This window comes from Lygodium microphyllum, chromosome 5 (genome assembly GCF_053477565.2).
Source record: "Lygodium microphyllum isolate KBCC chromosome 5, Lygodium_microphyllum_v1.1.10, whole genome shotgun sequence".
Classification (NCBI taxonomy): Eukaryota; Viridiplantae; Streptophyta; class Polypodiopsida; order Schizaeales; family Lygodiaceae; genus Lygodium; species Lygodium microphyllum.
This window is the reverse complement of record NC_141139.1, coordinates 163,891,617-163,916,076: the sequence shown is the minus strand read 5'-3', so window position 1 is coordinate 163,916,076 and position 24,460 is coordinate 163,891,617. Positions and strand designations below refer to the sequence as shown.

At 41.7% G+C, this 24,460-nt stretch overlaps 1 protein-coding gene across 3 annotated transcripts in view; it reads left to right on the top strand.

Annotated features, from left to right (window-relative positions):
* The window catches only part of LOC148036628 (TOM1-like protein 9), a 122,591-nt gene that overhangs the window by 85,440 nt on the left and 12,691 nt on the right, over positions 1-24,460 (top strand). For all 3 annotated transcript variants that reach the window (XM_087678636.1, XM_087678634.1, XM_087678635.1), the window contains 4 exons: positions 1,229-1,342; positions 1,988-2,151; positions 20,081-20,162; positions 21,080-21,165. In XM_087678636.1, the coding sequence (XP_087534762.1) occupies positions 1,229-1,342; positions 1,988-2,151; positions 20,081-20,162; positions 21,080-21,165 (446 nt within the window). The remainder of the gene's footprint in view (positions 1-1,228; positions 1,343-1,987; positions 2,152-20,080; positions 20,163-21,079; positions 21,166-24,460) is intronic.

The window sequence follows — 24,460 nt, the reverse complement described above, 5'->3', positions numbered from 1 at the left end:
GGCTTGCTGGTTAGTTTTGATAGCAAGAGGCACTTGAATTAGGGGAGGACATTAGAGAATCTCAATTGTACTCCATTGAGTTGTAGTGAAAGATAAATAAATATTGCAAGGGGGAGCTAGTTTTAGGGCCAACAAGTTGTCCATTGTCCAAGATTAAAGTGGTGAAGAGCGTATTTTCAGTTTATGTTAATTTTATGCTTGCTGTAATTAGTATTAAATCAGGCTATTTACCACCATATCCGAGAAGGAAGGCTGATTATGGGCTGCCCAAACTTTGTTCCAACTTTAAATCTAATGTTTCCATGCAAATTTTTGGCCCAACCTTATAGTTAATGTTCTAGGCACTCTTTTGGCCATTCGATGAAGTTCCACATTCTAACCTTTTGCAATTATAAATTCTGAGGTCTTGACTATGTCCTAATGCAATGCTCTTCATGCCCAAAACTAGGAATAGCTTCATGTGGTGGTAACATAGACATATAGGATGGATTATATCTCTAGACATGTGCAGCTACGTTGCTTGATGCTGCTAAGGAAGTTATGTGTATGTCCAACCTCTACTAATACAAGATTAGAGGCTAGTATTTGCATGACTTTTATTTTGATTCTAAGGTAGCATTAGAATTTACTACAGATTCTAACTTCAATTTCAGCCAACTTCTTATGTTTGTGGGTCTATTCACTGTTTTCACTTGATTTATCTCAAATGCACTGTTCCCTATACATGCCCCCTTACTGAGCAGCAAGTACCTTATGAGTATCTATAAATCCAGGTGTTTTCTTTTCCTGGTTTTGCTGTAAAGTAACCAAGAAAATGGTGGGCCATGTCTTTGAGATCAAATTAGAGAGCCTATTGAAACTCTATCAGCTGTATAAGCTTGCTGAACCGTGAAAATGTATTTTGTGACTAGACCGTTACTTGTTACAGGTCAGCTAGCTGATATATATGTCTCCTTGGCCATAAGGTGTTTTTTCTTTTGTTTAAGGAGTTTGTGCCCCCTTGTGGATTTTCGGGTGTGTCTCTCATCTCAGGAGAATATGTTAGCTCCACAGGCCACATTCAGATGTGTTTATAGAGCATGCCTATATTTGCAAGCTTAATAGAGCAACCTTCAAAACATCTATAGGCTAGTGTTAAATGTTTTGTTTTTCAGCTTATCTGCTTGTCATCACATGGATTTTTGCAAATTTTCTACAGCTAACAAAGTTCAGTCTTATTTTATTGCAGAAAGATCTGCAGGTGCGAGATAAAGTTCTGTACCTACTGGATTCATGGCAAGAAGCATTTGGTGGACCAAATGGGAGATATCCTCAGTTTTTCACGGTGTATGATGAATTGCGGGTCAGGAAGACAGTTCCTGTGCTCTTTATTCTCTTTTCATTTTTCATAAACACACATGCATATGCACACACACAGGTGCACATGAATTTGTATCTGCTAGATTCTTGGCAAGAATCCAGTGTGAAATATCTTCATAGCCTATGATGACAATGGGTCTGGGCCCTAGGAAAAGGTGGAACCACTGTTCACACATATATACACATGCATTCCACTTGTGAATGTCTGGGTAAGGTCCACACACATCCATGCCTCACACACATGCACAATGGAAACATAAACCCAGGTGAATATAATGATAATGGCATGCAACGCTCACACACCAGGTGGCACCACTTCACAACTTGCCCAGATGTTTTACTTTCCTGATGCGATGCTGATGTGTTGATCTACATCTCACTTCTTTTCTCCTCCAACCATGAAAAACAGAGCACACACCCCTGCTTACTCTTGGTTTTTTTTTTGGTGGCATGAAACACTAATGCGTCATGTGGCATTGCATGATCACGGCTGAACTTGCCACAACCTAACCCAAAGAGCATTTACACATATATACAGATATATGCTAGCTGACTCTTGGTTTGTTCTGGTACTCAATGAGGTGAATTTCTCTCTATAGCATAATAATGCGGAACTTGTAATTTGCAGCGGTCAGGAGTTGCGTTTCCACGAAGGACTGAAACTGCTGCTCCAATTTTCACTCCTCCACAATCACAACCTATCGTGAACAATTTTCCATCTCCAGAACGCTCCCCTAACCGTATGCCAACGAGGATGGATGCACCTATGCCATCAGATCTGCCAAGCTTAAGGTGGGCTACCTTTTTTAAAAAAATTTACAATTTTTTAAAAAGTCCTAGATTCTGGTTGCGTTTGCAAGCCCTTAGCTTACCCTCTTGCTCAGAGTGGGAAAAGTTTCTCTATCAGCATTTCCAGTGATGAAAGGTGTATGACCCAAGTGCATTGTTTTTATTGGTTTCTGATGGTACAAGAACATGGAGTGAATGCTTCATGTGAACTCGTGTGATTTTTTGGTGAACTGCAAGGTCCATGAGACCTTGTAATATACATGGAAGTAGCAGTGGCTAGTGGAAGGAGACTGGACTATAGTTTTCTATGGCAATGAAAGTCACGATTCAGTTTTGTTTACTTGATTTGTTAGGGGCTAGAGCACAAATACGTCTGCATAAGGGCACATGATGAATAAAAAATGAACAATAAAGGGAGGAAGAAAACACATTGAATAAACCAAAAATGTGTCAAACGTTATCTTTAAAATTGTATTTTTGACACAATTCTGCCTGCATTAGTTAAATCTTGCATCTACAGGATTTTTGGTATGAAAATTTTATTCACTTCATCGTTTCTAGAGACCTTGAGCTTGCCATGGAAATCTCCTGTTGTTCCTTTTTTCCTTTTTGTTTCCGATCTTATATTCATTCATATCCTAGCATTTCTCATCACAAAACTAGCTTGTGATCCTGTTTTATAATCCCTTTCTTGCACAGCAAAAGTGGCCAACATCTAGAGAGAGTTTTTTATGCCCAGTTACAATCCATCTTACACATGACAGAGGATGAGCTATACACGCAAACTGGACAAGCATAAGGGAATGGGCAGTGCTCATCTCCTAGTCATAGAGCCAATAACACCCCTAAGCTTGGGATCCAACATCAAATGCATTGCAGAGATATCTAGGGTTAGCAAAAGAAGACACAATTGTGCAAAAGAAAACACAATTATATGACCATGATGTAAATTCAGAGAACTGAAATGCAAAAACATAAAAATGCAAACATGAAAATGATGATGACTGAATGAATGAATGCTGAATGTAAATGAGTGAATGCACACAATGCTCAAGGGGAGAATTCTCCAACAGCTAGTGGCTCTTGTGGAACTGGGCTGAGTGAAGTGTTGATGTGTGTTGTCCACCAGAGATGGATCCTAAGTGCAGTAACCACAAGTCAGAGCAAAGGCTGATGAAGAAAAGGGCAGCAGTCGAATAGAGGGCTGGAGTGATGCTGACAGGAGCTGGAACCAAACGTTGGTGTGGGCAGCCTTCGGTTGACGATGACAACAATTGGAGATGATGAGGAATGAGTGGGCAGCAGCAGAGTGGGGAGCTGGCAGCCAATGTAATGAGAGAGGATGAACTAAGTGACCCAGTGTACACACTATATATAAATGAGGAACAAAGCAAAAATAGGGGAGCTTGCTTATGGGACACTGAAATAGGCTGAGTGTATTTGAGTTTTGGGGCTGTTTAATGAGCTAATGAAGGTTTAATATGTAATGCATCTATTTTAGTTTAAGATGGGCCAAGTTCCTATTACACGAGTAATGATTTGACATCCCATACTACCAACCAGGTTAATATGAGTGTGTGATAGGGGTGCTGAGTGCATGCATACATACATGGCCCGCACATGTGTGCATGCATACAAATGCTTTATAGCAAAGATTGGAATATATCTAGAGCTGGAATTCTTACATATGTAGCCAACAAAAATCCCTAATTGCTATACACAATACAAAGTTGATTTTGGTCTGCACTCTAGAGATCTCAACTCCAACTTAGCAGTCTCTCAAGGGCTTTGTGCTGAAGACAGAAGTTTAAGGGAGATGCTTTCTAGAGTGTGCTACTCTTGAAGCTCTGGGACATTTTAGGATTATAGTCGATAAGCATGGAGATCTTGATGTTGTATGATAGTTGCAGATTTAGGACTCTTTCTCCATGAATATGTTCATTTCATGGACATGATCTACTTGTTAGAGCTCTCACACCCCCTTCTCTCTCTCTCTCTCTCTCTCTCTCTCCATCCTACACTTAAGTTGCTCTCCAATGTTTCCCACACTCCACACACACTAGCAAACTCACAAGGCTTGGGACCATGCCCCAAAATAGATGGTACAACGATGATTGCATGGAGCTATATAGACAGCCCTAGATCCGGAGAGAAATAAGGTTTATCATAGAGAGGCAGGCTTGCAGGTAGATGAGAACCTTGAGTGCACCACATATGAGGAGGGACAATATTGAGATCTATGCCATTTATTGATGAGCAAAGATCTAGCCTACATGACACAGATTGCAAGAGCAACGTCACCTTGATCCATAGACATGGCACTCCTATATGCAGAGGGACTATATGATCTACCACACTAGCCACTAATCCTCATCCACTAGAGCCTCGTTTCACCACATCCACCTTCTTCACACATGACATGTTGAGGAGAGCTATAGTGCATCTACAACATGGATGATCAATGGACCACATAGATATACAAGGTGAATACGTCATTTATGTAGTGGACATTTTGGCTCCTCTCCTTGCTCTCATGTTTAACATGGATCTAGCGGACAAGGAGATTGAGGGCAATAGGGCGAGTTAGAGGGTGGTCTCTAGCACCAATAGAGTGAAGTAGGAATATCCCCTTTTCTCTACACTCTTTAGACTCTAGATTGATGAGATAAAAGACTATATCACATGAGGAGAAGGTGCTGGAGTGGAGATTGTAGGTATATTAGTCTCTATTATGCTTTACACTGATGATATTATCGTAGTCTTTTGAGCCATAGGAGGTTCTACAACGACATCTCCATGCCCTTTATGACTTTCACACACAGCATGGATTGATGGTTCATCTTGGGAAGACCAAGAGCACAATCTTCCACACATTGGCCCCAGGGAGGAGGAGATCAATCTTCACCCTATTTGCAAGACATGTGGAAATTGTGGACTCATGTCTACTTAGGGGTCACATTCATTGCATTGGCTTGGAGATTCAGCATGGCACAAGCAGCTAGAGATCGACTTGGAGGAGGATACACAACATTGGCCATGATGGAGAGAGAGTGCGACTAGGCACACTTTTAGGAGCCTTCCACATGAAGGCGGCTAGTTGACACATGGGTCGCACCAGCCGTGATCTATGGTGCACCTACCTATTTGGATCCTCGGCCTCACTACATAACTATCGACATAGACTGAGAGACCATAGGTTATCATGCTCTCACAGATGATCCAACAAACCATCAACACTACATGAGCTTATTAGAGTCGAGTTTGTTGCACCTCCTATGATGTAGGCCATTTTTAAGACCATTAGCTTCATACACAAAATATGCGACATGCATGTAGATAGACTACCTAAGAGAGCCTTCGAAGCCTGTTGATAGCTAGCTTAAGTAGGACATGAGACTTCATGGTATGCATAGGTCCAACAATGGCTCACGGGATATGGGGCAACATGGAACACCTTCCGCGCTTTCTGTATGATCCGGACTCCCCCTTCATACACGTCTCCCACATTGAGAGAAACTTGGTTATACAAAAGAACCTTTACATGTTGTATATACAATACATATGGCAGCCTTTTCCACTGAAGATGTACTACAAGGATCGCTTTATGAGGTTTGTATGTGAAGAATTGCTCTAAGCACAAAAAAGCATGAAGCCAATCGTATAACAAAGCACAAATTGATAAACTCAAAACATAGTTAGGATTTGGCTCAGGGTAACTTAGAGACAGCGGGCACGATGAATAATAAAGTGAATGAATAATGAATATACGGTGCTCATCCAGCAAACACACTATGTAGTGAAAATTAAACCTCAAACTCTCGTATCTCTGGGATCAAGGTAGAGGCTATGAGTTGTAGAGTGTGTCGTACTCTAAATGAATCCAAAATCTCAGTAGAGGCAGTCTCTAAGTATCGAATACTAGTAAACGCAGCCAAGGAAGGTTGGATCTAATATAGACGGCAATGCAAAAGAGAGAAAGACTAAAAACGTAGATACTTGAGGAGAGAGAAAAACTGGGTGATAGCTAACGCAAATGTTAGAGGTGACAAAACGTTAGGCAACAGCTAGAAACTACAAATGCAGTATTCAAAGGAATGAGAAAATCATGGCGACTGTAGACAGCAGGTGGTGACAACATCCAATAGTTAGGCGATAGCTCCATAGGTCTGGTGACAGCAGCAACTACATGCAGAAGGCTGGAATCGAGCGCCGAATGATGACAAGTGACTGGTGGAAGCTCTGATTGTGATGTCCTTCGCAAATGAGGTCTAGGCAATAGAGTCATGGCTCTTGAAACCTGCAAAAATGAGATTAAGAGAGAGTGGTGGGTTGCATGCATATTTATAGTAAGTTTGGGACACCCTAATTAGGGTTTTGCATGTGGGGTACAGTAACTCTCTAGGATCGCGTTTCTTTTTAAAATAAAAGGTTTTCTTAATTAATTAAGCATGTTTTGGGGTTGTTTAAGTCAGGCTAATGCATTTTTAGCTCAAAACCCGTCCCAAGCCCAAAACAGAGCCATGAGAAATAAGGTCGTAATAGATATATTTCATTACCCCAAGGCGTTCCACCTCAAAGTAGTTAGTGCATCGGGTAAAGGATGTATGTTGTGTGTCCAATGACTTACCAAGACTACAAAGGTGATGATTATCTTACCAAGGGAGCCCAAGTGATTACCCCAGAGAGGTCAGGGCATTGGACCAAGGGTGTACGTCGGTTGTCTAGGGGCCTACCAAGTCTTGCAAAGGCATATGGAACAAGTAATGGACTTTTTGATTTTTTTGATTAAGAAAAAAAAGAGATGGTGTGATTGTTCCCTCTCTCCCTTTAAAAAAAAAAGATTTAGCATTAAGTAAAAGAGTCAAATCAGTGTTTGTCTTATTGAGTCATTGGACCCCGAAGGACAAGAAAATAAGAATGGATAGCCCTACTACTTTCATACAAAAAGCAAAACAATCCCATACACTATTAGGATAAGTGCCTAGGGATTCCTAAGAGAGTGTGTGTGTGTGTGTGTGTGTGTGTGCACGCGCGCGCTCTCATGTGCATGTTCAATCATATGGAAAATATGTGGAGAGAAAGGCAAGACGAGTAAGTGAGTAAGACAAGTAAAGTGAGCATGCAAGCATAGGAAAAATAGTGCCGTCGGAAATCATGTGTAATGTAATGATTATGGTGGAGCTAGAGTCGACCGTTCCAAGTGTGACTATAAATGTGCACATATGCATGTTTACATAAAAAGAATGCTAATGTATGGGGTAATGCAAAGAGGAATGCAAATATTCATGCTCATGTATAATGCGATGCAATGGTGCCACTTGGACAAGGGAATTGTTCACTTATCCAAGCACCATTTTACAATCATGTCATTCTGATAGTGAAGATGAAGTTACAAATGTCTAGAATATACAATACATAATAAATAAAGGTCTAAAAGCAAAAAGCTGTAAACATTATCACTGTCAGTATCAAAAGAGAAAAACTGCTCGCTCTCAAATAAGAAGGAGAAGTAAGAGGAAAGCACCCTCTCCTCGTCAATTTGAAGAAGTAGAGGAGGGTATAGCCAAGCTGATCCATGGTAGAAGATATTGGAGAACCGGCTGGTTGATGGCCTTGGTCAAAAGGTTTGCAAATGATCACTTGACAGCACAACCTCTAGGCGAATCGTCCTAGCTCAACTTGCTCTATGGTGAAATGGTTGTGAACCGCCACATACCGCATCTGAGGGGAGATGATAGAATTTCCCGCAAGGGCAATGATACTTTGATTGTCGTAGTAGAGAACTGAAGGGGACTCGCAAGGGAATCGAAGTGCAGCGAGCAAGTTCCTCAGATAGATGGCCTCTGTTGTACTATCCAAGGGAGCTGGATACTCTTTCTCGATTGTGGAAGCCACCACCGTCTCCTACTTATGGCTGGCCCAAGAGATGGGTGCCGTGCCCAAGGTATAGAGGTAGCCTCTATGAGAACCCTGAGTGTAAAAATCTCCCACCCAATCGGAATCAGTGTTGTTGGGAATAAAGGATCATCATGCCTTTTATATGTGTACGGGTGTAAACACACCCTTAGCATATTTGTACTTTCATATATATCTATCTAAAACCTAAAGAGGTACAACACAACAAATTTTGTACCCAAGAACATCGTGCATCTCTCTCTCTCTCTCTCTCTCTCTCTCTCTCTCTCTCTACTTTGCACTCACACACACACACTCTCTCTTTGTTGTGAGAAAGCATTGCGTGTCTCGACCCTCATGCTCTTTGTCATAACAAATTAGTATCAGAGCAAGCAATGCATGCACGCTTCTTGAGACAGCTTATGAGTGCACGCTTCTCAAGGCATAGTCAGGCTTATGATTGCCAAGTGGAGAGTTGGCGGGTTGAAGAGCAGGCGATGGCCTGGCAAGCGAGCGCAGATTCAACATTTGGTGGCCTGTTGAATAGTTGTGACGGCTAGTCAAGCAGGCGACGTTGGAGGTAGGTCGACGTGATTAAGCGGACAGGCTGTGACGGGTTGACGGGCTGGACAGGTCAGCCATGACCAAGCAGGCAACACGCGGCACGTCAACGCCATCATGGTATTACGATTCGACGGACATTTTTTGCGATTTTTTTAATTTTCTAAAATCTGTTCTCCTCCCATTGACCGGCCATTCGCGTGTACAAACACAGAATACAAATCTGTGCACATTTGCTCCTGAAAAATTGGGGCTTTACCCAGATTTGGGGACTTTAATGCAGAATTGGACAATTTGACTCAGAAATTGCAGAAATTTGTGACATTTTGCCTCCGACATTTGGGGCTTTTCATGTACATGCAAGAATTGGGCTGAAATTTACCCAATTTCTCAACATTGATGCACATTGGACACCGTGCAATTTGGGGCTTTTGCTGTTTGGGCGAAATTTGTGCGCCATTTGGTCATTTTATGTACATGCGAGTTTAATTCCATGCAATTTGCACACCTAGCACTTGGAAAAATTTGGGGGTTTTGCTGAAATTGCTCTATTTTGGCAAAATTGGCCTATTCTATGCATGTCAGAGACAGTGCAGATGTATGGTTGATGCTTTGAGCACAAAAATTTTGGGGCTTTTGACCATGTGTGTCAAATTTTGTGCCCATGGGTGCATGTACAACAAAAATTGCAGCTAAAATTTGGGACTTCTTATGTAATGTGATGTATTTGTCCTTGGAACAACTATAATCAGTTGAGTGCTGAAGCACAAGGTTTAGTGCTTCTGAAAATTTATTTGCAGATCTGACATTTCTACTTTTACGTGGTTATTTATTGCTGGTTGGTACTTATTTGTACCTTGGTCACTTGTGTGACAATTTGGGCCTGCATTTGCCGAATTTTTTGGTCACATTTGAATTGAAAGTCATGGCTGGCAGCAGTGATAGCAATCATCTCATGCACATTAAGAAGCTTGAAGGAGCACATAACTTTGCGGTCTGGCAAAAACAATGCTATAATATCCTGTTGTAGAAGAAGCAGGCAAGGCCGATTAAGACCAAAGGGGAAAAGCCCGCAGATATGGAAGAGGAAGACTAGGATGAATTAAATGAGCTTGCACGCTCAACCATAGAGCTATCGATTTCTGATGCCTTCTTGTTTAATATTGAAGGTTTGGATTCTGCCTATACTATTTGGACTCGACTGGAAGAACTATATGCCCAAAAGAGTGCCGCAAGCAAAAGTTTATTGGCTGAAAAAGCTTATGGATTTCCGTATGAAAGAGGATACAACAATGTCTACTCACTTAAGTGAGTTTAACTCCATTTTCAGCCAGCTGGTTGCCTTGAAGTTCATGATAGATGAAGAATTTGAGGCTACGTTCTTGCTTTGCACTCTGCAGAGAGTTGGGATACATTCAGGATTGCTATGAGCAGTTCTAATGCGATCCTTCTGTATGCTGATGTAGAGAGTGCTCTACTCATGGAAGAAATGAATCAGTAGAACAATGTATCCAGTAAGTTTTCTAGTGCTTTGCATACTAGAGGCAGATCATAGCAGAAAGGCAAATCTGATAGCAAGGGATGCAGTAAATCACGTGGTAAGAATGTTAAATGCCATCATTGTGGCGAGAAGGGTCACTTTAAACGTGATTGCTACAAATGAAAAAAAGAGAAAGGAAAGGGTAAGAAGACTGATGATACCAAGGAAGAGAAGAAAGAGAGTCAGCCTAAGAAGAGCAGTGTCAAAATTGAAGAAGGACAATGTAGTCACTTATGACAGTGACAATGGGAATGACGTACTCTTTGTCTCTTTACACTTCAATACACATGTTTCACTTGCAGATACGGATGATGATATGCATACTTGGATTCTAGATTCAGGTGCTTCCTTTCATATCACCCCTCATCGAGAGTGGTTTTCTAACTATACAGGGGGTCTATATGGTGTTGTCCATCTTGGGGACAACTATGCATGTGACATTGCAGGTATTAGCAATATGCAGTTGCAGTTTCAGTATGGTTCTATCTTCGCACTTCAGCATGTATGACATGTACCTCAGCTTAAGAAGAGCTTAATTAGCACAGGGCAGCTAGATGAAGATGGATTTCATACTACCTTTGGTGATGGGAAATGAAAGATCTGTAAGGGATCTAGAGTGATTGCCAGAGGTTGTAAAAGTGATACCTTGTATTCTCTCAATGTATCTAGTGTGCGTGGCCATATTGTTGCCGTGACCGAGCAGCCAAATATTTCTTTATAGCATGGCCGGTTGGGACACATGAGTCAAATTGGAATGGAAGTGCTTTCTCATTTGGGTTACTTGCCTTGTCTTCGTTATGTTAATTTTGAGCATTGTGATCATTGTGTTTATGGTTAACATGCACAGACGTCCCGTAAGAAGTGTCTTTTGTTGAAATCTTTACCTCTAGAGTTAGTACATTCCGATGTATGTCAGATGCCAAAGGCTATCTATAGGGGGGAAGAAATACTTTGTCAACTTTATCGATGATGCTACACGGAAGGTATGGGTTTACCCTATTCGTCGCAAGGACGAAGTACTTGACAAGTTTCAAAACTTCTTGGCATTGGTTGAGAATCAGACTGATAAGACACTTAAGTGTCTTCGCTTTGACAATGGTGGTGAATATGTGTCCCAAGGCCTTTTAGGCATTTTGTGACAACAGAGGGATAAAGAGGGAGCTCATTGCCCCTCATAATCTGTCCCAAAATGGTATTGCAGGGTGTATGCATCAGACCATTCAAGACAAGGTCTGTACAATGCTGTCACATGCTGCTTTACCTCATGGTTTTTGGGTAGAGGTTGTTATGACAGCCGCACACTTGATTAATCCATCACCAAATAAGTCTTGGGAGGGGGGAAGAGAGTTTCCCAAGAAGTGTGACCGGGCAAGCCACCTTCGTATGCACACTTGAAAGTGTTTGGTTGTGAAGCATTTGTGGACATACGTAAGGAAGAACGTAGCAAACTTAAGCCGAGAAGTCTTATAAATGTGTTTCTCTAGGATATGGTGATGAAGGTGAAATGGAGTATAGATTATGGGATCTCGAGAAAGGAAAAGTAGTACGTAGCAATGATGTTATCTTTCGGGAAGATTGATTTTATAAATTCAGCATGCAAGAGAGAGAGAGAGAGAGAGAGAGAGAGAGAGAGAGAGAGGGGGGGGGGCTGTTGGTCTAATTTGCAACCATTGGAGGACCTTTTGGGGTTGCCAAGGGCAGGAGAAGACCAATCAAAGCAGGAGGTAGCATCTACAGGCTATTAAGACAGGGCAGCAGTTGTAAATGACTGATTTTCTTCAGTTCTTTGTATCTACAAGCTGGTGTAGCAGGGCAGCAGTTGCATGTGACTGATTTTCAGTCATTCTTCGTGACAAAACTCCGAATTTTCTCTCTCTACAGCTTTCCCTCTTATCTCCCAGCCATTTCACAGCCTTGCTCTGAAAATCTCAGCATTTGGATCCTTGGAGGCTGAGAAATTTCAGATTTCTCTGCTATAAACCCTAATATGCAGCTGAAATTAGGATTTAGTAGCAACCTTGAGAATCATGCCAGAAATTGGAAGCTCCAAGACTTGGATTGAACAAGGCTGAAGCTGTTTTTAGCCTAGTCAAGTGGAGGGACTAGCAAATAATTGAATTTGGGGCATTTTCCATCTCCATCAAAGCAGGCAAAGGCCAATTGAGTGACGGAATCAAGGGGCAAAATAGATTGAAGACTTGTGGGTCACTTTGGACAACAAGGGGAGTTGAAATACCGAAAGGGATTGGGAGAATCCCATTGTAAATCAATTTTTTCTTCATTAAAGCTAAAGAAATACAGGAAGGGGCGCCAATTTTGGGGCCAATCGGATGTGCATTGTCCAAGATCAGTAGATAAATTTGTATTTTCAAATTTGCATTTATTGTTTGCTGCTGTAATTAAGTTGTAATCAGGGACTTACCACCCATCCCACGGAAGGAAGGTTGATTTTCTGAAAATGGAAATTTGTAGGCTCAACAGTCAACAAACAATGATCATTGGGTTAAGAGACCATTTAGGGCTACTAGACAACTTGATAGATTCGTTCTTGGTACAAACAATGTGGTTGATTATGTCATGTTGACAAACTGCGGTGAACCGTCTTGCTTCAAGAAAGCAATGAATAGACATGACAGCAAGAAATGGTATAAAGCCATGTTATCAGAGATGGAATCTCTTGAGAAAAATGGCACTTGGGACTTGGTGCAGTTGCCTAAAGGGCAGAAAACCCTTCCATGCAAATGGGTTTACAAGATGAAGGTCACTTCTGGTTCCTTGTCAAAGTACAAACCAAGATTGGTTGTGAAGGGGTACAAGCAGGAACATGGAGTTGACTTTGATGAGATCTTCTCTCTTGTAGTTAAGATGACTACATTGAGAACCATTTTAGACTTGGTTGCAGTTGAAGATATAGAGCTCATACAGATGGATGTAAAGACTGCATTCTTACATGGTGATCTGCATGAAGACATATATATGCAATAGCCTGAAAGGTTTGTGGCACAAGGGAAAGAGAAGATGGTATGTAAACTCAAAAGGAGTTTATATGGGTTGAAACAAGCACTAAGAGAATGGTATCATAAGTTTCATACATTTATGCAGTCTCAAGGTCTTCATAGAAGTCAAGTGGATCACTGCTTGTGCACCAAGAAGGCAGCAGACGAGAATCTGATTATCTTGGATATGTATGTTGATGGCATGCTGCTTGCTGGCAGGGATACTCATGCCTTGGACTCACTGAAGCAAAGTTTTGATGGCAGCTTTGACATGAAGGATCTTGGTGATGCAAATCACATTCTTGGCATGCGGATACTCAGAGATAGATCAAAAGGATTACTCTATCTATCTTAGCAGGAGTATATCTCCAAGGTTTTGCAGCGTTTCAATATGGAGGGGGGGGACAACAATCGGGGTTCCATTGCCTCCATATGTGAAACTCAGTGTAGAGGACAGCCCTACATCTGATGATGAGAAGGCTGAAATGGCGAAGATACCATATGCTTCAGTTGTTGGCAGTTTGATGTATGCTATGGTTGCTATACGTCCTGACATTGCCTTTGCAATTGGAGTGGTTAGCAGATACATGACAAACCTTGGTAAAAAGCATTGGAAAGCAGTGAAATGTATTATGAGATACCTCAAAGGCACAAATTATTTGTGTATCTACTTTGGAAAGTAGAAAGCATCTGTCGTTGGCTTTATGGAAGTAGACTATGCTTATCATGCGAACTGCAAAAAGTCCACTTCTGGGTACGTGTTTACCTTCAGAGGAGGAGCAGTCTCTTGGATCTCCTACAAAAGTGTGTTGCATTGTTTACTACAGAGGCAGAATATGTGACTGCCACTCAGGCATGCAAAGAGGCTTTATGGCTTTTACATCTGATGGGAGAGCTTGGCATTACACAGTTACTTGTTCTCCATTGTGATAGTTAAAGTGCTATCATACTAGCATGGAATCTCGTCTTTCATGCAAAGACAAAGTACATATAGGTGAAGTATCACTTCATTAGAGATGTACTTGACAACAAGAGCATTGAGCTTATCAAAGTGCATACAGATGATAATCTTGCAGATCTTCTCACGAAGGGTCTTTTCGCAGAGCGCTTTGCTCATTGCCGATAGATGATAGGAGTTGGATAGATATATGTATTTCAGCTTTGTACATACCTAGACTCTTTTCTCCTCTTAAGGCGCATTGCGTTTAGGTGGGAGGTTGTTGGGAATAAAGGGCCATCGTGCCTTTTATATGTGCATGGGTGTGAACACACCCTTAGCACATTTGGACTTTCATATATATTTATCTAAAACCTAAAGAGGTACAACACAACAAATTTTTATATCCAAGAACATATTGCATCTCTCTCTTTGACTCTCACTCTCTACTTTGCACTCACTCACTCACTCTCTCTCTCTCTCTACTGTGAGAAAGCATTGCGCGTCTCAATCCTCGCGCTCTCTGTCATAACAAGTGTATCCATCAAGCATAATCCATGTCCATAAGTTAGTTCAAAATTATAGGTACACCTTAAATATCTTAACACATGAAAACAAGCAGTCCAATGAGACATTCTAGGTGCATTAAAATCTTGACTAAGCAAACTAATTGAGAATGCAAGATCTGGTCTATTATGATTCAACCAAAGTAATTTTGCCACAATAGAATGATAGGTATGAGCATCAAAAGGTGGACTTGAGATATCCTTATGCAGATAGATAGTGGGATCTAGAGGTGTGGCTATAGGCCGTGTGTGATTAGTACAATATTGTTCCACTAGCTAAAGGGCATGCTTTTGCTGTGACAAAAAGATACTTCCCTCGGATCTAACAATCTCCACCCATAAGAAATAAGATAACAAACCTAATTTTGTCACCTCAAAGGTAGTGTAAAGCTATGCCTTAATTTCTGCTAGAGGTGCAAAATTTGAGCTAGTGAGTAATATATCATTAACATATAGCAGTATATAGTTGATCCTCGTGCTAGTGGTGGACACGTATAGATTTGGATCATAAGGGGTAGAATGGTGGCCATGAGTGTGTAAGAACCATCCTGTGGTACCAAGACCTTGGTGCTTGCTTTAGCCCATAAAGAGCTTTCTGCAAGTGAAATACCTTGTCAGTCTGGTTAGTGGAAGAAAAGCTGGGAGGGAGCAGACTTCCTCCTCCACATAACCACTCAAAAAGGTACTTTTGATGTCCATTTGATAGATTGGCCAACTGTGGTGAGCGGTGAGCGCGATCAACAGACAAAATGATGTTAGCCAAGCAATAGGTGCAAACGTTTCTTCATAGTCAATGTTGTACTTTTGCCTGAAACCTTGCACTATAAGGTGAGCCTTATATTTGTTTGAAGTAATACTAGTCTCGGTCCTAAAGATCCACTTAATCCAAATGACCTTTTTGTGATGAGAACAATCCACCAAGGTCCAAGTCTCATTTCGGTTAATACTATCTAGTTCCTCTTCCATGGCCTTATGGCATAGAGGGTATAGGCGAGCCGCTTGCCAATTGTCCAGCTCAGAATGTGCAATGTAATCAGTTGTAAACAGTGAAGCATATGAAGTATGAGGGGCAAGCCAAGTAGATCTTCTAGGGTCCTCTAGAGTGAGATCGGATGAAAGGATCCTTTAATCCCGCATGGTTTGTTGGTACTAGCGAGCTAATCAGACTCTTTGAGGAGGCGTGGGAGCTGAAGTATCTACAAGAAGGTTAGGAGTGAGTAGTAGACCCGGCTCAGTAGGCACGACCTCAAATGATGTGAGCAAAAGTGAGGAGTAAGAGTCCAGTGTAGAGGACTGCACAATGTCTCTCTCATTAAAGATGATATTCCTCATAACGATTACCTTGTTTATCCGAGAATCGAATAAACGATAGGCTTTGCTTCAGAAGAATAGCCGGCAAGAATCAAGAGATTTGCTCGAGGGGTGAGATTTCCTATCTTGTCATCAATAGTGTGCGTAAAAGTACAACTATCGAAAACTTAGAAGTGAGAAATAACATGTTGAGAGCCAAAGAATGCCTCACATGGAGTCTTTTTAGGGATTGCTACAGTCGGGCATTGGTTGAGGGTGTACATTGAACTGTTAACAACCTCGACCCAAAGGTGCTTAGGGAGCTCTGCATTGCGAATAGCATAGAGCGTGCCATATTTAGGACGGTCCGGTTCCTACGCTCTATGACTCTTTTGTGTGATGAAGTTGATAGAGGTGAGTTGGCGTGCAATGCCCTGCTCCTATAGAAACTCAAAAAACTTCTGGGAGGTAAACTCTTCACTCAAAACACTCCTCATAGTACCCACACAAAGACCAGTTTGGTTATGAACCAACAACACTCGAGCATTGAAATAAGTAAAGGCTTCGAACTCTTACTTGAGTAAGTACATCCACATGTATTTACAGAAATTATCCAATGTCAAAAAGAAGTACAATGTGTCATTTAAGGTAGTAATGGATGTGGAACCACAAAGAACAACATGAATGAGCCCAAGGGGTTTCGTAGTATGAGTGAAAGATTGCTAAGGAAAGGGTAAACGATGTTGCTTACTGAGCTGACATACTTTACAGACCTCTCGAGACAGTTTTAGGCGTGGAAGACCCTTAACCATCTTGTGATGCAACAACTCATGAAGAGAGTCCTAGCCAAGATGTTCTAAGCGAAAATGCCAAAGATGCTCAGAGTTCGTGGGCTCCCATGTAGTGGCCAAAGCTTAGAAGCGATGGAACTTTGAATCATCAATAGTTGGCTCGATAAGAAAGTGGATCATGTGGTAAAAGCCATTAGGCTGTGCCTTTCTGTGAGCAATCACTAAACCGGTTTGAGAGTCTAGGACCTCGACTGTGGTCGCTGTAAAGAAAATTGCTCGCCTCAACTGACAAAGTTGCTGAATGGGCAACAAGTTCATCCCAACTTGGGGGACATCATAGATATCATCCAATGAAATGAGATTTGAACCTAGGTCAATGAAAAAACTCACGCGACCCTTGGCTTGAATCATGACCAAGAAGTTGTTTTCTACGCGGACACTCCTAGCTCTGCAGGGGCTCAAGAAATAAAAATGTCTGTTCTAGGAGTCATATGATGGATAGATCCAGTGTTCACAAGCCAAACATGTACTGACGTGCTCGGCTGTGACTAGTGGGCCTTTGCAGGCACCTCATCAAGAGGCAACTCGCAAATGTGAATGAGACTCAAATCTGATGTCTCTAAGGAGATGATGCGGGCCTCTGTAGGCCAATCAAACAAATCCTTTGGAGTTGAGTAGTTTGTCGATTGTGATGACAGATCAGTGGTAATGTGGGTCTGGTCTCGTCATTGCCCCTGTTGAGGGTTGCCACCACCCTGCTTCCCTTGCTAGGGGTTACCCGATTGGGATGTGGGATTTTGATTCTTGGATTTAGGCTATTTGCAACGAACATAAAGGAGAAAACTCAAGCTTACCTTCAACCTCTTGCTGAGCCCTATGGATGAGGATGAGATCATACTTAGCGGCATAAATTTGATATGGTCTATGGACTCCATGGTAGTGCAATGGTTCTCCATCCATGTTAGATCGGGCAGTAGCAAGCTAGGAGGCCCACTCCTGATTGTTTTTGTCCATATTTAGCTGTGGATATTGGAGCGGTGTTATGAATGTGTTCGAAGTCATCTAACCCTTCTATTGTTCTTGCTTTCGTAAATGAGCTTTTCGATCAAAGGCCAAGGTTTCTCAAAGAGTACCTAGCTTTGATACCATGTGAAGAAATTCTTTAAACACAAAAAAACATGAAACCAACCATATGACAAAGCATAGACTGATAAACTTAGAACACAAGTAGGGTTAGGGTAACTCAAAGATAGTGAACACAATGAATAATAAAGTGAATGAATAATGAATATACAGTGGTCATGCAGCAAATAGACTATGCAGTGAAAATTGAAACTCAGACTCTTGTATATTTGGGATCAAGGCAGAGGTTATGAGCTGTAGAGTGTGTTGTACTCCGAATGGATCCCGAATTGTAGTAGAGGCATGGTTCGAGTGTCGAACACCAGCAAATACAACCAAGGAAGACTGGATTTGATGTAGACGGCAGTGTAGGAGAGAGAAATACTAAAAACGCAGATACTTTAGGAGAGAGAAAAACTGGGTGACATCTCTTAGATGCAAATGCAAATGTTAGAGGAGAGAGAATGTCAGGCGGTAGCTAGAAACTACAAATGCAACATTCAAAGGAGAGAGAATCCTTGCGACTATAGACAACAGGTGGCAACTGCATCCAGCAATAGGCAATAGCTCCCAATAGTAGGCGACAGCTCCACAGGCTTGGCAACCATAGCAACCATGTGCAGAAGGCTGGAATCAGGTGCCGAATGATGACAAGTGACTGGTGGAAGCTTTGACTATGATGTTCTCTGCGAATGAGGTGTGGGCAGCAGGGTTATGGCTCTTGAAACTTGCAAAAATGAGATTAGGGGAAAGTGGTGGGTTGCATGCATATTTGTAGTAAGTTTGGGATACCCAAATTAGGGTTTTCAATGTGGGATATAGTACCTCTCTAGGATCGTGTTTCTTTTTAAAATAAAAAATTTTCTTCCTTAATTAAGGATATTTTGGGGCTGTTTAAGTCAGGCTTATGCATTTTTAGCTCAACACTATAAGGGATGGATTCATTGCGAGACCGGGATACCTAGATCTATACATGCCACATGAGATGCGAGTGGCCATTGGCCAGCTTAGAGTACCCCCTCATCAACTTGAGATTGAGATTGGGAGGGCATCCCACATCCGTAGAGTTGAGCGGATTTGTAGACTGCCAAAAGGAGGTGGAGAGCAAGGATCATTGTATTTGTAGATGCAGAGCCTATAGCATATCTCAAGCTAGATAACCCATGCTATTTGGAGGAGACACCTCCCTCAAATGAGTCATGGAGTCCCTAGGCCAACACCACCTGGGCTAGTTCTTAGTCAAGATTTAGAGACTCCACATATCATTATTACAGTCAGGCACCATATAGAGAGGGGTATTCCAGTCACAACTTATCGATTTCTTCGAAGCAGTGACTCCACATAGAGCAGCCACACAAAGAGGAGTGACAGTCCAAAGAGTTGAGGAGATCAGGGCAGCATGCAGACCACGGATATAGGGATACTGCACAAAGATGCGACACTAGACAGAGACAAGGGAGATCTACCAGTGACATGAGCAGCACAGCAGAGCTGAAGACTCAGTCTAGATACTACCCCCTATTATTTCATCAGGGATGTATGACACACTCTGCCCACTGATCTTGACTGGGTGGAACTAGATATATGGATATCACTTAGCCACACGGCTAGACATGTACTCCATCCTCTGGTTTTATCCCTATATGGGCAGTATTTTGTCTTGTACATCACTTCAGGTTCTTTTAAGAGTATATCACTGATCGTCTTTTACGACATCACACTTGTAGTCTGGTGATGATCAGCATTGTACATGGTTTTGTCTCATAGGCCATTTTGGCCTTAGAAGATGCTAATATATCTTTGTGTGTGTGTGTGTGTGTGTGTGTGTGTGTGTGTGTGTGTGTGTGTGTGAGGTAGCACATTGGAAGGAACACGTGACATGATGGGGCAGTTTAAAGGGATGGGAAAGTGATCATCATGAAATGTAGGCCTGCATGACTGTACACAGAAGCTACTCGCCATAGTAACAAACCCTCTAGTAACTAATATGGCCATGAGATGCTGAATCAAAGGTAGGTCAGAATGCTTCCCCCTTCTCCCTCTTTGATTGACATTCTATCCCTCTGTTCTTCTTTCTCCCTCTCTTTCTGTCTGTATTTGGATTGCAGACCATGGTTTTTACTTATATGTTTTGTTCTTTGGTTTGCAAAGTTTGATTGATTTTGTTCTGCATCTGTTGTGTGCATACTCCAACATTATTTACAGGTTGTGAGTAAACTGTTTTGGTTGTGTAGCTTGTCCGAGATGCAAACTGCACGGAGTGGGATGGAGGTACTTGCTGAAATGCTAAATGCTTTAGAGCCTAACAATAAACAGGTGAGATATTAGACTGAGACCTGCATGATTTCTCATTTGAAACATCTAGTCTTACTTGCCTGAACATATGTGCTGCTGCATTATGTGAAGTCTCACTTGCCTAAACGTATTTGAAACATCTAGTATTACTTGCCTATACATATTTGCTGCTATGTGGATGGTTTTCAGGAAGAGTGGAAAACATGTCCTATCACAAAGATATGGCTTTTATTTATTTCCATGTAGAGTCAAACTGTGCAGTAAGAGGGCTTGCTTAAGCACATAATTTTATATGAGATTACTGTATTACCATGCAGGATCTATATGTACTAAAATAATATTGCAGAGATAGCTTTGCATATAGAAGTTATTTCAATTTGTTTGTCATCTGTGAGTCGGAAAGTAAACTTGAAATGCTTGCAAAACAGAGTCTTCCAAATGCCAAGGAAGGCTTTTGTTGGTAGGTTTTCATCTAAAGACCATGATCATTGTGCCTTGGGCATTTATAGATGTATGATTTCATAGTGTTTGTTGGTTCTGTAAGAACGAGACTGCAAACATTTAGCAATGGATTCATAGATGAGAGTGCAGAATAATGAGGACACAGCAACTATTTGGTGCAAGCTCCAGGCTTGCCTTGGCATAACCATCGTACCTGACAGTCTGACAGATCTTGCATGCTATTTCAAGCTGATGTCTATTAGAAAGTTCAATCCTTGATTGTGTGCAAACAAGCTTGAGCTCTATTAAAACTTTGGGAATTGGTAATACCAATAGGTCTACTTGAAATAAGGCTGACGTAATAAGAAGTATTCTCGTTTTCATTTAAATATATTTGTTTCTCTAATATATCTCGCTATTGATGTTTGGAATGCTGGGATCATACAGGAACCTGAGTATTTTGCTTGCTGTATGGTAACTCCTTCATGATGTTACAGGCACTTAAGGAAGAGTTGATTGTAGAGCTTGTAGAACAATGCCGAACAGCAGAGAGGCGTGTAATGCAACTAGTGAATTTAACATCGTAAGTTTGTTAATATCAGAATTACTTTCAATTTTGTTGCAAGGGTCCAGTGGAAACAAATGGAGATTGTAGTTTAAGCTTTTGAATGCTTAATCATCTAAAAACTTGTATATTTAAAGTAAAAAGGTGGAGGACTTTGAGTCAGGCATAGAGTGGCTATTTACATTTGTATTTATCCATGGTGCTGGAGCAAAACTATGTTTCTCTTGGTTGGTTTATCTGCTAACAAATTTCTCTAATGTAGTGTCATGCAAACAGGCCACTTTGGCCTTGAAAGATTGATTTCTTTTGAAATTTGTATATATAAAATATTAATGGTGGCTCTATGAAATTTCAAATTGATGTGCTTAGTCGATTTTCTAGATTGACCACCAGCCAACAGCTTGGAGCAGAAGATAGTGCTGAATTTTCGTTGTGAGGTAGCTCAAGGCAGCTCCATAATCATGAGATGTCACTCATTTGCTTCACTTGAGCTCTTTTTCGGCATGAACAAGGAGCTGTTCTGTTTTGCAGGCTGAACACTTTCTTATCAATGTCAACATCTCCTTTGAGGATGAAATCTGCTTTGGCGAGCTGCTGCACACGGCTAGCCAATGTCTTTTCTTTCTTACTCTCATCCACTTCCATGTCTATAGTGATTGTTGTGTATGTCTGTTTCAAGTCTTTGCATTGCAAATCTGGGGGGGCTGTGAAAAAAGAGAGTAGGGCTGCTGGTAAGCACAAGAGAGACTGCAGCAGTCCTTTGATGCGCAGTTCCAATACCAAGGGTAAAGAAATACCTGGGCATAGAAGATAACACCAGTGTATGACAAAACACAATGATAGACTAGCAGAACTCAAAGGTGAAGAGAAATTTAGAGTAAGAGAAGAATGAATGAATGCTAAACGCAGTAAACACACTATGCCAGAGTGAATACAAAACCTCCAACCTCCATCCTTCAGAATGTATTGGGGCAGAGATGAATTGGAGAGTGTATCCTACTTTGAAGGGATCCCAAATCATAGTAGGCAGCCTCTGTGTCTGATCAGCAACTACAAACTCAGATCAGTTTGAAGAATCTGTCTGGATCAGGCAGTGGCAGCAAGGTGGCCTGCACAGTAGGAGAAAATACAGATTGTGGCTGGAAACGCAAAGTAGACAGCTCTGGAAAATGGGCACAGGCAGAAGAAGATCAAGATGATGCAGGCAGCTGTTAGAAACTGGAAACACAGCCTTCTGCTGCCCCCGGAGATGATGGCAATTGGTCAAATGATGACACCAGCTGGTATACTGCTCAAGATAGGTGAAAATGCAGCTTGGATGGTTGTGACTACTGCAATCTGACATGGGTAGGCTGGAGAAGGGTTGCATGCAGGAAAGGCAGTTGTCTGGCTGTTTGGACAGGTCACATGGAGCTGAACAAGGGTTGAGTGTGCCACAAACTGAGGTATCCACTGATGGAGGGGTGCTGACAGCAGTGGAAGAAGGTGCCAGCTAATGGAGAAAAGGCAAAAATGGGATTGGGGCAAGTGGCTGGGCAGCTTCCTATTTATAGATGTACATCCTCTCAAAGTTTAGGTGTTGGCTTACGTAATACAGACACCTTCGTTGTGTTGAGTTTTGGGGCTCTTTTAAAGAGCTAATTTAGGTTTAAGTCCGTAATGCATCTTTTTAGCTTAACTGAAACTACTGGCTTTTTGGTACTGTGGATGCCCCATTTTGGGACTTGTCTTTGCTGAAGGGATGGGAAGATTAAAATATAATGTCCTTTGACATATGATCCAAACGATACCATGTTCTGCATCATCAAGCAAATTGATTTACCTTGTCGAGGTGTATCTAATGTCTCAAATGATAATCACGTGTAATGGACCAAGCACCTACTGGTGGTATTAGTGTTGTCCAAATTGTGGACAAGGCTTGGATGGCTGTTATGGCCTATCAATTTGAACAAGAAACCACAGTATCCATTTGACTGAACTATGCAGTAGAATGACACAGCAGAGTTGTACTGAAATACTCGTGCTTAGGTGGTTGACATGCATGACTGTTGCTTGACAATAAATTTTGAGCATAGATTCAAGCATCTAGGCAATGGATAGTACTCTTGTTGATCTATTGTGGAGTCTGCCAGAGTTGGAGCTCCATCTTCTTCATCTCAAGAGGGGGTATTGTCTGTATCCTCCAGTTCATTTGCACATATTATGCTTTTAGCCCCTTGGCACATTAGGTTTTTTATTCCAAAATTGTAGCTGAAAGAGGGAGGGGGGTGTGTTGAGAGCATTTGTTCAACTTCAGTTTTGGGCTACTTTCAAGGCCCTAAAATTTGCCCCATGCATTCAGTCATGAGTGTCCCATAAGCAAAGCCCTACACTTTGGTCGATTCCATCTCTACAAATAGAGATGGTGCTAGGTAACTTGCATCCCAGTCTCTCATAGTCTATCACTCGAGCTGCTGCCATGACCATCTTTTGTTACTGCCCTAATCATAGAGATGGCGCTAGGTAACTTGCATCCTAGTCTCTCAGCCTATCACTCCAGCTGCTGCCATTACCATCTTTTGTTACCACCCTAATCATATTGACACTCCCACCATCTATGTTTGGTTCCAACTGCTATTGCCATCACTTCAACCCCCTTCATGATTGCTTCAGCCTGTCATACTGATTCCAGGTGCCCCCTTGATCATCTCTCCCTAGAGAACTGCTATTTATTGTCTCCAGGACATCTACATTGCTGCATTTTATTTCTGCAGGCAGTCCTACTGCTGTTCAGCACTTGGTGGTTCATTTCACTGCTGTGTTTTACCTTTAGCATCGTTTTCATCATCTCTGCATCAACATGGTGGTTGCTGCACTTAGGATCACCACCGAATGACAACATTCTCCAATGCTCCTCTCTCAGCCCCCCTCCAGGAGAGCCAGCAGCTGTTGGATTGCTCTGCTTCTGAGCATTGCCTACATACACTTATTCATTATTTAACATTCATAATTGATTCGGTCTTATATTCATTCTTTAGTTTTGTTTTCGTTTCTATCTTTGTTCACTGTGTTTCGTACACAATGTGTTTTCTTTGGCAAAACTTAGCGTATCTCCACATGGTATCAGAGACGATGCACTGGCTCGTGTTGGTTCAAACTACTCCATCTTGGATTCTTTTGGTATTTCAGGCCATTCCAACGGAGGCCTTGTTCAGGATTATGGTCTTGATGTGGAGGATAAATAGTACATCATCATCTTTCATTTATTTATCTTCTGGGGATCATTCACTGAAGCCTTCCTTTTCTTTTCATGTTCCTTCATAGGGTGCATCTC